Below are 13,358 nucleotides of genomic sequence, written 5' to 3'. Positions count from 1 at the left end.
TGTTTTCCTCCAGCATCAAGTAAAATTGTTCCAAGATCCCAAACTAAAGCAAGAGTAGTATTATTCCAAGATCTCAAAAACACACATTCATAAGTTCATAAACTACTTGTTCACCCAAAACATCAAGTAAAATTGTTTTCCTCCAGCAGTCGAAGATAATACTCAATCATTGGAGGCCTCTTTTCAACACCAGCAGTCAAGAATAGATTAGCCTTATCCTTCTTGTCCAGCAAAAACTCTTTTATAATCATTTGCTTCTGAAAGTCGATCCCTGGAATGGCATCAATTGCTTCATGTAACTTGGTTGCTAAATCAGTCTCCTTGGTTGATATAACAGATATTGCCTTAGCTATCACTTTTAAAGGACTGACAACCTTATCAACACCTCATTTCTTTTTCTTTGATTTTTGTCTTTGACCAGACGTAGAAGCCCTTTTCTGTGAACGACTAGTACTCTGATTGAGAGTGGAATTATCTTCTCCTTCTTCAAGATCCATGTCTTCAGTGTCAAGGTTAATGTTGTCAAATGCCATTTCTTAGAAAGGCAACTCAAGATTTTCATCATGGGCTGCATCAGCAGAGTGTGAGGATTCTAACCCTGTGGCTACTTCATTGCCCAGCCAAATAACAACTTCTACTTGAATTGGTAGAACTCTATGTTCTTTCCAATATCGTTGCTTCTTCTGCCAAACATTCAAATATAACATTATTACAGCTTACCATATACATAAGTTGCTAAACTTTGAAATGATCACCAATATTACCTTGAATTCATTCTAGACATATTGGCCTGCATCAAAGCTATGTTCTTGAGCATTCCAACCCATGCCACTATTTTTTTGTCGATCACTAAGTGCTTTAAATCTTGCCTTCCAAATCTTGAAATGGTTTCGGCATTGTTCCCAATCATATGTCATTCCATACTTCTCATTTAACTTTTTAGATATGTCGAGCCATATCTCCTTCCTTAACCCATTGTCTCCACCATTTCCACTTTTATGTTGTGTAACACATAATTCCAACATATAATGAGATACATCAAGTGGCCAATTTGCAATGGGTTGTGATCTAGACTGGGTTCCCTCTAGTATAGCCATTTTATGCCCTCTTGTTCACTTTCAATGCAATAACTTGACTCTTTCCACTTGACTAGTAATGGAATTAATATACAAAAAATAAAAAATCTTCAAACACAAAAACAAGCAAATAATTACATAATATGTTAACACAAGCATTCCCTATTGAGATCAAATCATCCATTCAACATTGAGATCATTAAACATAATAAACATAAAACTTAACATAAACATGACATAAGTTCATACACCAAATATAAAAGAAACATAGCAGAAGTTTAAACACCAGTACAACACCAAAACATGTCTTAAGTTTATAATCCAATATATTACAATATCAATCAAACTAATCATCAACAGAACCAGAAGTTTCTTCATCATCCGTGTTGCCTGTCATCCAGTCAGCCTACATGTTATCAGCTATTTGTTCTCTAAATTGATCAGCATCAATTGTCTCACCATCATCTTCGTCACCACTATGATCATCCTCAACTTCATCTTCATCATATGTGTCAATATGTTGGTTGGGTTGAACACTAGAACTAGGCCCTGTAGCTGTCTTAGCTACAGCTAACCACTCCTCTTTTTCATCAGCATTGTGCTGTGTAAGGATATGGTTATGTATGAGAACACATGCTTGCACAAATTTTTTTTTGAGTCTTGTATGGGTATTCCGTTTGAACCTTCAATATCTTGAATCTTGACTTCAAATTAGAAAATGCCCGTTCAATAACGTTTCGTAGCCTAGCATGTCGCATATTAAACAATTCCTATTTATTTGTTGGTGACAAGTTTGAATTCTTCCACTCCTTCTAATGGTACCTAACATGACAATACGGTCTTATGAACCCCGTTTTGTTGGCAAACCTAGCATCAACTAGATAAAATTTACCTGTAGGTATCACTAACTTGGTTGCACGATGTCTATGAATGGCTTTATCTAATATTCTAGAATCTGCTGCTGATCCTTCCCAACCAGATAGTATGTATGTAAACCTTTTATCATGATCGCATGCAGTTAGACTATTTTGAGATATATTTCCTTTCCTATCTTGAAACCTACAGTGATCAGTAACTGGAACCCAAGCTGGGACATGTGACCCATCTATGGCTTCAATGCAGTTCTTGAAGTAGGGGTAGAAGCTTCTTTGGTTATTTAATATTTTTTCATGGGTTGTGGTACTTGGAGGCGTCAGTAACACTGGGTACAGCTTAAGAATTGCATGTAATACTTTGTTAAAGTACCGACTTACAGTCTCACCAGAGTGTCCAAAATCATGCTTCATAACTCGGTTCTTCATATTGTGGGCAATTGTGTATAAAAATATGACCAATTGTTCTTCGACTCGAACTGAGTTGGTATGACGCAAAAGGCCACCATCTTGTAGCCTTTGACATAAGGTATAAAAAGCTCTTCTACTCATTCTTATTAATTCTCTACAAATCTTGTCGGAAACACCAATTATTCTCTCTGTCTTAATCCATCCACGATTACTCTCAAGTCGATAAGGTTGTTTTGTGAGGAACAATTTTTTATACTTTTCTACTACTGCAATAACAGCAGTAAGTACCCAGATTAATATCATCTCTTTGTTCTCGAGGTCAATATCCATCTAGTACCAAAACAGAAATCACAAAATATGATGCAATCAATTAGGACAAATCTAACCATATGAAGTACAAAAGCTAAAGATATGCATAATCTTGGAAAACTCCTTATAATAGGAAGAAGAAGAAAATGGCACAAAGAGCAGCTGATGCAGTGAAGAGCACATTGGAGTTTTGTAGTAGCTACTACCTAAGCTTGGGATTGAATCCCATCTTAAACTAGGTAGTCTAGGTCAGTGCTCCCTATGCTAATAATTGATACACAACAACACACACACACGTGTACTAATACAGATAATTAGTATCATCAAATGTAATTAGGGAACTAGTCTCTTTCAAAGGCTTATCGGCTGGAGGGACAGAAGTTTCAACATTTGTGGATGAAGAAAAGCATATCTAACATGAAATCTAAGAGCAGGTCAAGTTAGTCAAGGAGACTTGCTATGAACCACACAAGGGTTTGATCTCATTAGACAAGAGTATGATGTATAGGTGAGTGAAAATGAGAGAGTGATGGGTCACTTCTCAGTTGAAGAAGAAGACCCCTTGCACCTTCCATCACCCCTTATAGCCAAAGGCAGGTTATACAGGGTGTGTGAAGATCAGATTCGGATCCCCTCATCAAATCAGCTCCTCCTTCATCTTTTCCTCATTATCCTAATTTATTGTCTTTTTATTTTCTTTCATGGGTGAGAGTCAGGGATGTTATGAGTCATGACCAACCTTCATCCCTGTGGGGTGCCCTTCCCATGGGGGAATATATTCTTTAGAATTAACAGGGACCAATTTACAATGTTTCCAATGGAGTCTCAAACGATTCAGAAGAAGATAAAGACAGGAAAGGGGAGAAGAAGCAATTAATGCTCCCAAATATTATCCTTTGGTACATACCAAAGGGCTTTGATGCCTTGATGAAAGAGTGCTGATTAAGGACCATTTGAATTGATGGGTATGATGTTCTCTCTTGGATCAAAAAGGGAAACAAGGAATGTATTAGGTCCATTTGATGTTTTACTAAATCTGGATCATGACCTAATAATGCAAGTTTAATGGACAATAAGAATGGGAAAATAAATTCAAACATAACCATATGTTTGGACAATGAGAAGGGTCATTTCTACTCTATATTTTATAGGTACATGCCCAACATTTTATTTGTAATTGTATATGAACAATCATTTAGGAATGGGAAAATAGATTCAAACATAACCATATGTTAATGGTGTGATAGAAACTCATTATAGCATATGAGTTCACGAATTATTGAAATTAGAAAACCAAAGCAATATAACAGCAACAACAGTATTTTATACATCAATTCCCAGCAATATAAACACCAAAATATTAGGCCAGTAGCAAGGTATTCAAGCTCTTACAACTCCAACAATATATAATAGTGGCCTAAGATGACCCCAGGTATAACCAGATCTGACCAATTGATTATTTATCAAACTACCACAGAAGAGTAAAGGAAGGGAGGAAAATTTTAGAACCCAGGGATTTATGAAACTCTTTAGACACAATACACAGAAAATTGTGGCTTCATCAATTTGGAGTTCATATGAACACACAACAATGAGGTTCAAACAGAGCTCTTCAAGTTTAAAATGTTAATTGATGCTTAATACTTAATTTTTTCTGGATAATGGTAACAAAAGCTTAAGTTGGAGGAACTGCATAGAATATTCTGTTGTAATTTTAGTGCTCTAGAAGAATTAGTAGCGGTTAAATGATAGGAAATGGGAATGCAGTGTTGGAAATGAGCCACCTAACTGAGGGCTCTGTGTCATTAGGTAAACTGGATTTCATGTGTTTTGCAAGCTTCACATGATGTTCCCAACTATGCAGTCTTGGAAATGAATCAGCTAACGGACAGCCCTGTGTTTTTAGGAATACTGGCAAGTAGAGAGCATGATATAGATGCAAACAACAGGGTCCAATACATTTTCAATGATTTGCCTTTTAAGTCCAAAAGCCAACACTGTATCTGTCAAACATTCGATAGCCATGATGCAAGTAATGTTCAAAAGAAAAAATTAAGTATTAAGCATCAATAGTCTACTTCTGGTTCTTCTATCTGGTCAGACAAATAATAGTAGAAAAGGGCTTTCAAGAACTGAGCTTGGGCTGTATCTATTATTGGTTTTCACCTAAAACAATGAGCAATGACTATCTCTTCTGTGAACCATATGGGCGAACAGCTAGTGATTCATGGACAACAATGTTGGGTGAAACGACAATATCGAGAACAAGGCAAAACATTCTAATTCTTTAACTTGCAGTATTTCTTACTATGTTCATAATATAAATTGATAAGGATTCAAGCTTCAAAATGTACAGATATATACACCAAAATCGACTCACCTGGGATTGTAAGGTATGAACTATAGATTTGTTCACCACTGATCTAACTTTCTCTATTTTCCTTGGAAAAATGAAATCCAATAGTTGCTTTATTCCATCTTCATCTTTCAGTGGATCAAATAATTTTTCATTTAAAAAAAAAAGCTTCAATAGATTTGTAAGTTAGATCCTTAAAAAGGAATCCCTAAGTTGCAAACTAACGATATGCATATGAGGATGAAAAAACCTTCGTTTGACATTTTGGGGATTTAGGGTAGAAAACGATTGGGGAAATGAGAAAACTTCGGTTTGTGAAACAGGGATACGGAGAAGCAACGGTTCCCGCCATTCAGTTCATGAACTTCGAGTGAATGGAAACCTAGGCTAAAGCGAGAAAGCGAGAAAGAGAGGGAGAGCGAGAGAGAGAGAGAGAGAGAGAGTGAGGAGCAACGGTTTCGAAGACATACCTGGACACTCAGACGCCTAGTCTAGCAAGTCGGTTGAGTTGTTGAGAGAGAGATGAGCTTCAGCGTTGCGTGCGTACGTTAACCGAGTAATAGAGAGTTGCAGAAGGCTGATTTGCCTTCCAATGGAGTCGATTTGCCTGGGCTTTGAGTTGCAGAGGAGTTGCAAAGCTTCTTCGGGTTATCGTGAGAAAGGAACGAGAGGGAGTAGCATTAGGCTCGATTTTTAGAATCCACAAGAATACACCTCTTAAATACCTAGGCCAAGAATCCTGGACTCATTTTAGAATTTGCCCCTAGGGGTGAATTCTTGTGGATTCTAAAATTACACATAAAATTGGATTCTAGTGGATTCTTGGATTCCAACATGGAACCGTGTTCCGAGAAACCAAACACGCTTTAAAATATAGAATCCGGATTCCGTTGAATCCGACTCCTCTGAATCCTTCAACCAAACACAACCTTAAGTGGTCACACACAGACTCTGGTCCTGCTACGGTGTTCTATTAGTGTACTGTACACACTCCCCTAGATTTTTTTTCATCAACTTTGATTCGCCGCTCGTGAGATGATCAATGGTGAGGTGAAACGCATTTTCACTTTATGAGGAACGATTATCATGTCATGACTATTCGAATCCAATGGTCATGAACTCATGATACTTTGATCGATCTGAGATTCCTATTGACACATTAGACGGGTCCGATGCTGATCTGATGCCTCTTAAATAAGAAGCCCCTCAAGATTCCCATCCAAAGGTTTCTATTAGTCGCGCTCATGCACATGCGCTTTACTGGATCAAACGTCACTTTGGTGTTGCGCGTGCACAAATACACTTGCATGAAGATTCTATTTTCTCCTCTCCGGTTGGCCCAACTTTGAAATGCCAGAACTTTTTAGCCACCACTCCATTTGGGGTCATCCAGCTTGTAGAATTCTTAGTTTTTCGAGATCTACACACTAAGAATCACAAAAACACAGAGGTAGAGTAGCCGTTGAGGTGCGAAAAAAAAATAAAAAAAATCCTATTTTCACTCATGTTTGTGAAAATACTAAGGAAGCAAAAGAGGCAAAAGGGAACAAGAAGAAGAAGGATTCGACTGTCGGAAAGCTTTTACAGACATTCCACGGACACTCCAGAGCTTCTTTGGATACCAGGAATGGTGACATACTGTTGTAGGCATTTGCATTACTTACCCTTGTCATTTGTATTTGTGTTTCCATTTGTATATGCTAGCTAGGTTGAATTGCTGCCAAAGACTTAGACTAGATATGGTTTCGTTGTAAGGCATTGATATAGGCCCAAATTGATTAAATTGAGTTGTATTGTTGCATCTAGACATAGTAGGGGTACCATCCTTGCCTTTGTATATCATGGGTTGAAGCAGGCAGGGTGTCCTATGTCATTGCATTGACAGAAATACCACTGGGGTAGATTGCCCTTGCTTTTGTATATCAGGAGTTAAAGACCAGTATTGAGTAGATGTTGAGGTCAATGTGACCATTACTCCGTGCATGTAGGCAACTTGCCGAAGCACGTATACCTTTGTGTTGTGGATGCGGTTGTGTATGCTTGCATTGGATATTGGAGTGCTTATTTACAGGGTGGTTTTGCACACCAGGTAGACCTTGCCATAGGAATTGTATGCCTGTCTGTGGTTGAGAGGAAAGGTGTGTTACACGACTGTGTGCTAGTGACAGTGCAAACATCAGCACCTTGGCAATATTGTGTGATTGAGCTCTGGGCAATAGAGAGAGTTTTAGCAATGGCATCTGTGAAGGAGAAGTTAGTGTGAGACCCAATTGTAAGTGCCAGCTGTGTTGGGTATTTAGGAACAACAAAGGTGTGTTGGGGATTGTTTGAAAGGTTTTTATTCGCCCTGATTCACCCCCTTCTCAGTGTCAACCTGGGAGCAACAATAATATTATGTCTTGAAAGATTCTCCAACTTTATGTATCTTTTAGCTCTTCAATCTTTCAACACAATGGACAACCGGCTTCAGCTCGCGAAAGTTCGTCTTCAGCAATTCTTCCAATTAACACACCATCTTTGTCTTCAATGATTCCACCTCAAATGCTTGGGTAACATCAAACTTTTAGCTCATTAACACACATGTTACATGTTAGTGCACCTAAATGCACATCACACAATGGTTTTCGTATCCAAAACTTATATCATATAATTAAGGCATTTTAGATTCAACAACAATGAACTTGTTTAGGTGTCTGCATGTACTTACTAATCACTCCAACAACAAAGGAGATATCAGAATGGGTAATAGTAAGATATATAATTTTACTGACAAGTCATTGACATTGATGCATATCTTCTAACTCCTTATCATCGGACACTCTAAGCATTACATGAAGGTCCATAAGGATATTTATAGACTTACAGTTTTACATACCTGTCTTACTCAGAAGGCCAAGAACATACTTCTGTTGACCTTACATGGGCCCCAAATATTTGAATGAACTAAATCAAACAAAGACTGATTTTTAGACTTACTACGGGATGGAAAAACAGTACGGTGATACTTGCCAAGCTCACAAACATCACTTAAGACGGAAAATTGACTTTTGCAACCAGGTACCAATTGTAGCTTGGAAAGAGAAAGGTGCCCCAGCTAGTAATGCTAATGTAAAGGGGAAATGCCAATAGAGGTAGCAGCCACCGCCGTAGATGGTGAGGCCACGTCAAAGTAGTATAAGCCATCGCTCTCATGTCCTCCACCAATCGTCATCTTTGTCTTGAGATCCTGAAAAACACAATGAGAAGGATGAAATGTAATGGAAGTATGGAACAATTAACATGTTTCTTCAATTGACTTTAAGAGGCAATTAGGGAACGTGAAGAACAATAGATAATGAAAATGTAGAAGATAGAGTGACAACATCATGACCAGTGACACTAGTGAGAGGTCCGTCTGCAAGTATAACTTATGATGGAGAGTCAGATTGTTGAGATGAAGAGATAAAATTTGGCTTATCAGTCATATGTGAGGACGCACGCGAGTCAATGACCCAGGGAGTGGAGGATGAACAGTTGAAACATGTAGGTGTACCTGAATGAATTAATGTAGCAGAGGATGTCTCAAGTTGCTGAACTCGTTTGAGAAGTTGATTGATCACATCAGTATGGGATGAGACACCACCGCCAGGTGTAGGACCATGATTAGTGTCAATAGGAGGCATCACTTCAATATTCCCATCAGAAACAATAGTATTTGCAAATTGTTGTGGTGCTCACTAAAGCTTGCCATGCTTCATGCAACATTTATCAATAGTGTGATTGGGACGATCACAATGAGTACACCAGGGAACAGCAAGATCCTAAGGTGGATTGCCACGACCATCTATGCCATGTGCACGATCTCCCTTTGATCCACAACCTCTACTAGAAGCACCATTACCAAGACCACGGCCACCACCATTAACAAAAAAGGCCGAATTATCCTTGGAAGAGGGAGTGGAATCAGGTTAACCAGAGGAGACACAACCCGCCGAATTGCAATAAGCCTCATTCATAGAGGGGATCTTCTCACTAGCTAATATTTGACTATTGACAGGTTGAAGATCGGAGTCCAATCCAGACAAAAATTTAGCAATAAGGAACTCAACATGTTGAGATTTGAGAACACTAATGTTAGTGGAGAGTGGTTGATAGACATTGAGTTCCTCCCACATGCCTTTAAGTTTACTATAGTAGTTACCAACAAACTTTCCATCCTGCTTGAAAGAAAAGAACTTTTCATACAAGTTATATATCGTTGACATATTTTTGTTTTGAGAATAGCTCTCTTTGAGTTCATCCTAGACGCCCTTGGCAGTTATGAAACATGACATTGGCAGCTACAGATGGGTCCATGCTGTTCCAGATCCAACAGTGTAAAGTAGCATTTTCTAATTGCCAATCCTTGTAATTATTCGCAATGGGAGCAGGTGGAGTCATTGTCAAATAATCCATCTTACGTTTGGCTGTGATGTAGACTTCCACAGCCTGTGCCCAGAGAAGATAATTGGAAGCACCGTTCAGCTTGATTGAGGTTTTCTAAACATTAACATTGTCCACAGGAGACTTGGACTCTGCCATTAGTATGTAAAAGGAGAGTAGCAATATAATGCCCTTCAGTATAATATTAGAGATTAATGTTGAACCTGAAACTCAGCTAATCCAATACCAGAGTATCACCAAACTGAAGTGAAACAGTCACTCACAAAGGGCCAACACTGCCTTAAATCCTTGCTGAAATTGGAGAAAATAGAGTATAGTGGAAGACTAAATGAAGAAGTATCAAAACAGAGCACTTGCGGACAAGGTCATTTGGCTCCCCTCCTCAAATGGCCTTTTTAGCTTTAAATCTGCCTGGAACTTTGTTAGGCCTCACGCCCCTACTGCCATTTGGCATCAGCTTGTCTGGTTCAAAGGCCACATCCCTCGCCATAGCTTCCTAGCCTGGAGAGCCCTGAACCTTTGCCTCCCAACCCAAGCTTTTCTTCTGCACCGGAGAATCAATGTCCCTACCTCTTGCATCCTTTGTTGGAATGGGGTTGAAGACATTGACCACCTTTTCTTTGATTGCCCCTTCACCTCCACCATCTGAAAAAAGGCCCTCTCCTCCATCTGGCCTCGCAGCAAAACCCCCCTCCCCTTTGCCAGAGAGTGGCTCTAGCTGGTCATGACCTTCTCCAGAAGCTTTATCTGTGACACTACAGGTAAACTTGTGTTTGGTGCTGCCCTTTATCACGTCTGGATGGAGAGGAGTTTCAGGAGATGGACCTCCAAATCTAGATCTTTTGACCTGATTTGGAAAGCCATCTCTTCGGATGTCTCCTCCAAAATCCAGCTTCTCCCTCACAAGAGGTTTTTGGACACCCCAAGGAACAGGCATATTGTAAATTCCTGGGGCTTAGATAGTGCTCTTTTGCTGCCCCCTTCCCGCCCCTTAGTTGGGTTTGGGGCTTTTCTCTTCCCTCTCCCCCCTCTTCTCCCCCCTTGTGTATCCCCCCCCTCGGGCTTTGGTAATATATTTTTTATTCACCAAAAAAAAAAAAAAAGTACCAAAACAGAGCACTGCAGGATGTTGTGGAGATTTTGTATTGCAGCAAAACCAGGGCTCAGAACTGGCCCAACTTCAGGTCGAAGCACCTATCTGGGATGGTCTTCAAAAGCCTTAAACAATCAATCAGATTCAAAGTATCTGATCTGAAGAAATGCAATGATTAATCTTGTCTGGGATTTCAGGTATCAAACAGCACATCAAGAAGGAGAAATTTAGTTACTTCATATCCAAGCCTCTGATCAGCAGCCAATCAAGGTCGAAGGACACATATAAGAGGAGCTTTAATTCCCTAAATCAGTAGGGTAATCTGGTGGGCAGATTGGGAGTTGTCGACCAATAAAAAATTTCCAAAAACCATAGAAAAACAGGGTACCGCCAGCATCAATCACTGATCATCAATAATGGAAGATTGAAGGGGATCTTCGTAGCAATAAGAAACCCTAGTTTTTCATTATTTTATCAACTAGGGTTTCAGACAAAGCACTCATACGACATTTGTTGCTGTGTAATACAAAAGAGAAACCCAAGAGAAACTCTCAAGATGAAAGGAATATGAGGATCACTAGATCTTAATGCTCTGATACCATGTGACAATACCAAAACACTAAAATCAGTAACAGTGGAGAAGGAAAGAGAAGAAAAAGAGAAGTCACGAGGAAGAGAGAGAACTGCCCACAGTTGTGTTGTGAACAGAAGAATACATCAACCATGGGCCTTAACCTTGTATTTATATTAATTAAGCCAAGTACATAAACCGAATTAAGAGAAAACCAGCTGTACCCAAACATAGCCCTCACTCTAACTAATACTAACAACAAAGAATAGAAAACATAACCACAGCAGTAAAACTTACACTTGACAGCTTTATTTATTTTTCATCTTGCATTGCAGAGTGTTGAGCAAATTGGGAGTAGAGCTGACCGAATGTTAATTGGAACAGAGGAGCTTTTCTTATATTCGGGTACTGATGTTGAGGTGCATGCTTCTGAAGCTTATGCTTCCTTTTTAACACTTCCTCATATGAATGTGCATATGTTTTCTTTCTCCATTAGTAAATCATTTGTGACCTATTATGGCTTTGACATTATCATTTGAACTGTCTTATGAGTAATATTTCTGATGCCCATGTTGTAGTGCATTTTCCTGAAACTGATTCAAATTTTCTTCCATTACATTTCACTAATACTCACTTATAATTAATAAATTTCCTTACACCATGATTGCAGGTTATAAGATAGGCTAGTCTAGTTGATTTTTGGCATAGGTTAGTCACAGATTGTTGCTCTTCGCTTATGCAATGTAGGATAGGAATGAAAGTTCAACCAGTCCCAAAACAGGATCTGAATCAGGGGAAAGGTTCAATTCGATGGGGTTAAGGATGCGTTGGGTAGGTGTAGTAATAAATAGGATGAGGGCAAAAGTACAGGAGAGGGAATAGGACTAGGATAACAGGGAAGTCAAGGAATTAGGCAAACAGATTTGCAGCAGGGCAGTTGTCTCTGCCGATTTGGTCTGCAGGCTGGGAAAGGGGGGGTTTGTTGGGTTTTAGGGAGATTTCTTGAGGAAGGTGATCTGCAGGTCAGATGGGGCTAAAAAAGGGGATCGAGTGGATGTCTTAAGGGGGGGGGGGAGGTTTGCTGAAAAGCTTGAAGAAAACTAATGGCTGGATAGGGCAGGAGAGAGAGGGAATGGAATTAGAAGGTAACCCAAAATAGAAACTAACCAAGGAATTGCAGAGCAGGCAGCAACAATGAGTCTCGGCTGGAGTAGGGAGGTCTTCTAATGCCTGGAATGCTTGAAAAGAATGAGAACAAGGACTGAAGAGTAACCTCTTGGGCTTCCCACCGGAAGGAGTCAGCTTGGATCACACATCAGCTCCATCGTCAAGGATCGAACACCATGGAAATACATTAGTAGAAACAGCAATATTGAATAGCAAAATCGTGGGCTGATTGCCCTCCTGGGTTGCTTTTGTTAACAGGAATAAAGAGAGCAAGGGGTCAAAATTAGAAACTTCCAATTTGGACCTTACTTGAGTTACAAGACACTATCAGCCCAATTAACTAGAGGCTGACGTGAGACTGACTATTCTAATAACAACTTTAATAAATAAAGACTCAACTAAACTATGGGACCACCACTTAAATTACACCAGCTGAACCAACCGGTTTACTGATTCATTACAGGACTCATAAAATAAAAACATACGCAACCCAATAGAACCGTGGGCTGCTGCCTGCTGCTTTCTCAAAATCGTATTCTTCTTCTTTTTCCTGGAATGCACCCTTGTTTCTGCATCACTATGATATTGTTTTGGTGGATGAGACAAAAGTAGGGATTAATGCTAAACTAGAGCTATGGAGATCAACTTCGGAAACAAGAGGCTTTAAGATTAGTTGAACGAGGACGGAATTTATGATGTGTAATTTTAGTCATACTATGATGGGTACTGACATGGTGCGAATTGAGGAAAGAGAGATTCCGCAAAGTTACTATTTTAGATATCTGGGGTCAATCATAAATAAAGAAGGTTACATAGAGGATGATGTTTCATAGAGGATTAAAGTGGGATTGATGATGTGGAGAAGTGCGTCCCGAGTGCTATGTGACCGACGTATTCCTTTAAAGCTTAAAGGAAAGTTCTATGGGACTGTTGTACGACTGGCTATGATGGAAGGGGCATAATGTTGGGCAGTTAAGAAGTGTCATATTGAGATGTAGCAGAGATGAGGCTGTTAAGATGGATGCGGAAAAACTAGGAAGGATAAAGTAAGGAATGATCGTGTTAGAGCTGACTTGGGAGT

General features: G+C 39.4%; 1 protein-coding gene across 4 annotated transcripts in view; it reads left to right on the top strand.

Moving 5' to 3' along the window:
• LOC122667726 (DNA repair protein RadA) overlaps nucleotides 1-13,358 on the top strand; it is a 151,214-nt gene that overhangs the window by 20,667 nt on the left and 117,189 nt on the right. For all 4 annotated transcript variants that reach the window (XM_043864121.1, XM_043864119.1, XM_043864120.1 and 1 more), the window contains one exon: nucleotides 11,446-11,529. In XM_043864121.1, coding sequence (XP_043720056.1) covers nucleotides 11,446-11,529 — 84 coding nt within the window. The remainder of the gene's footprint in view (nucleotides 1-11,445; nucleotides 11,530-13,358) is intronic.

This window comes from Telopea speciosissima, chromosome 7 (assembly GCF_018873765.1).
Source record: "Telopea speciosissima isolate NSW1024214 ecotype Mountain lineage chromosome 7, Tspe_v1, whole genome shotgun sequence".
In the NCBI taxonomy this organism is placed as follows: Eukaryota; Viridiplantae; Streptophyta; class Magnoliopsida; order Proteales; family Proteaceae; genus Telopea; species Telopea speciosissima.
Note: the sequence above shows the minus strand (reverse complement) of the source record. Positions and strands in the feature narration are given on the sequence as shown.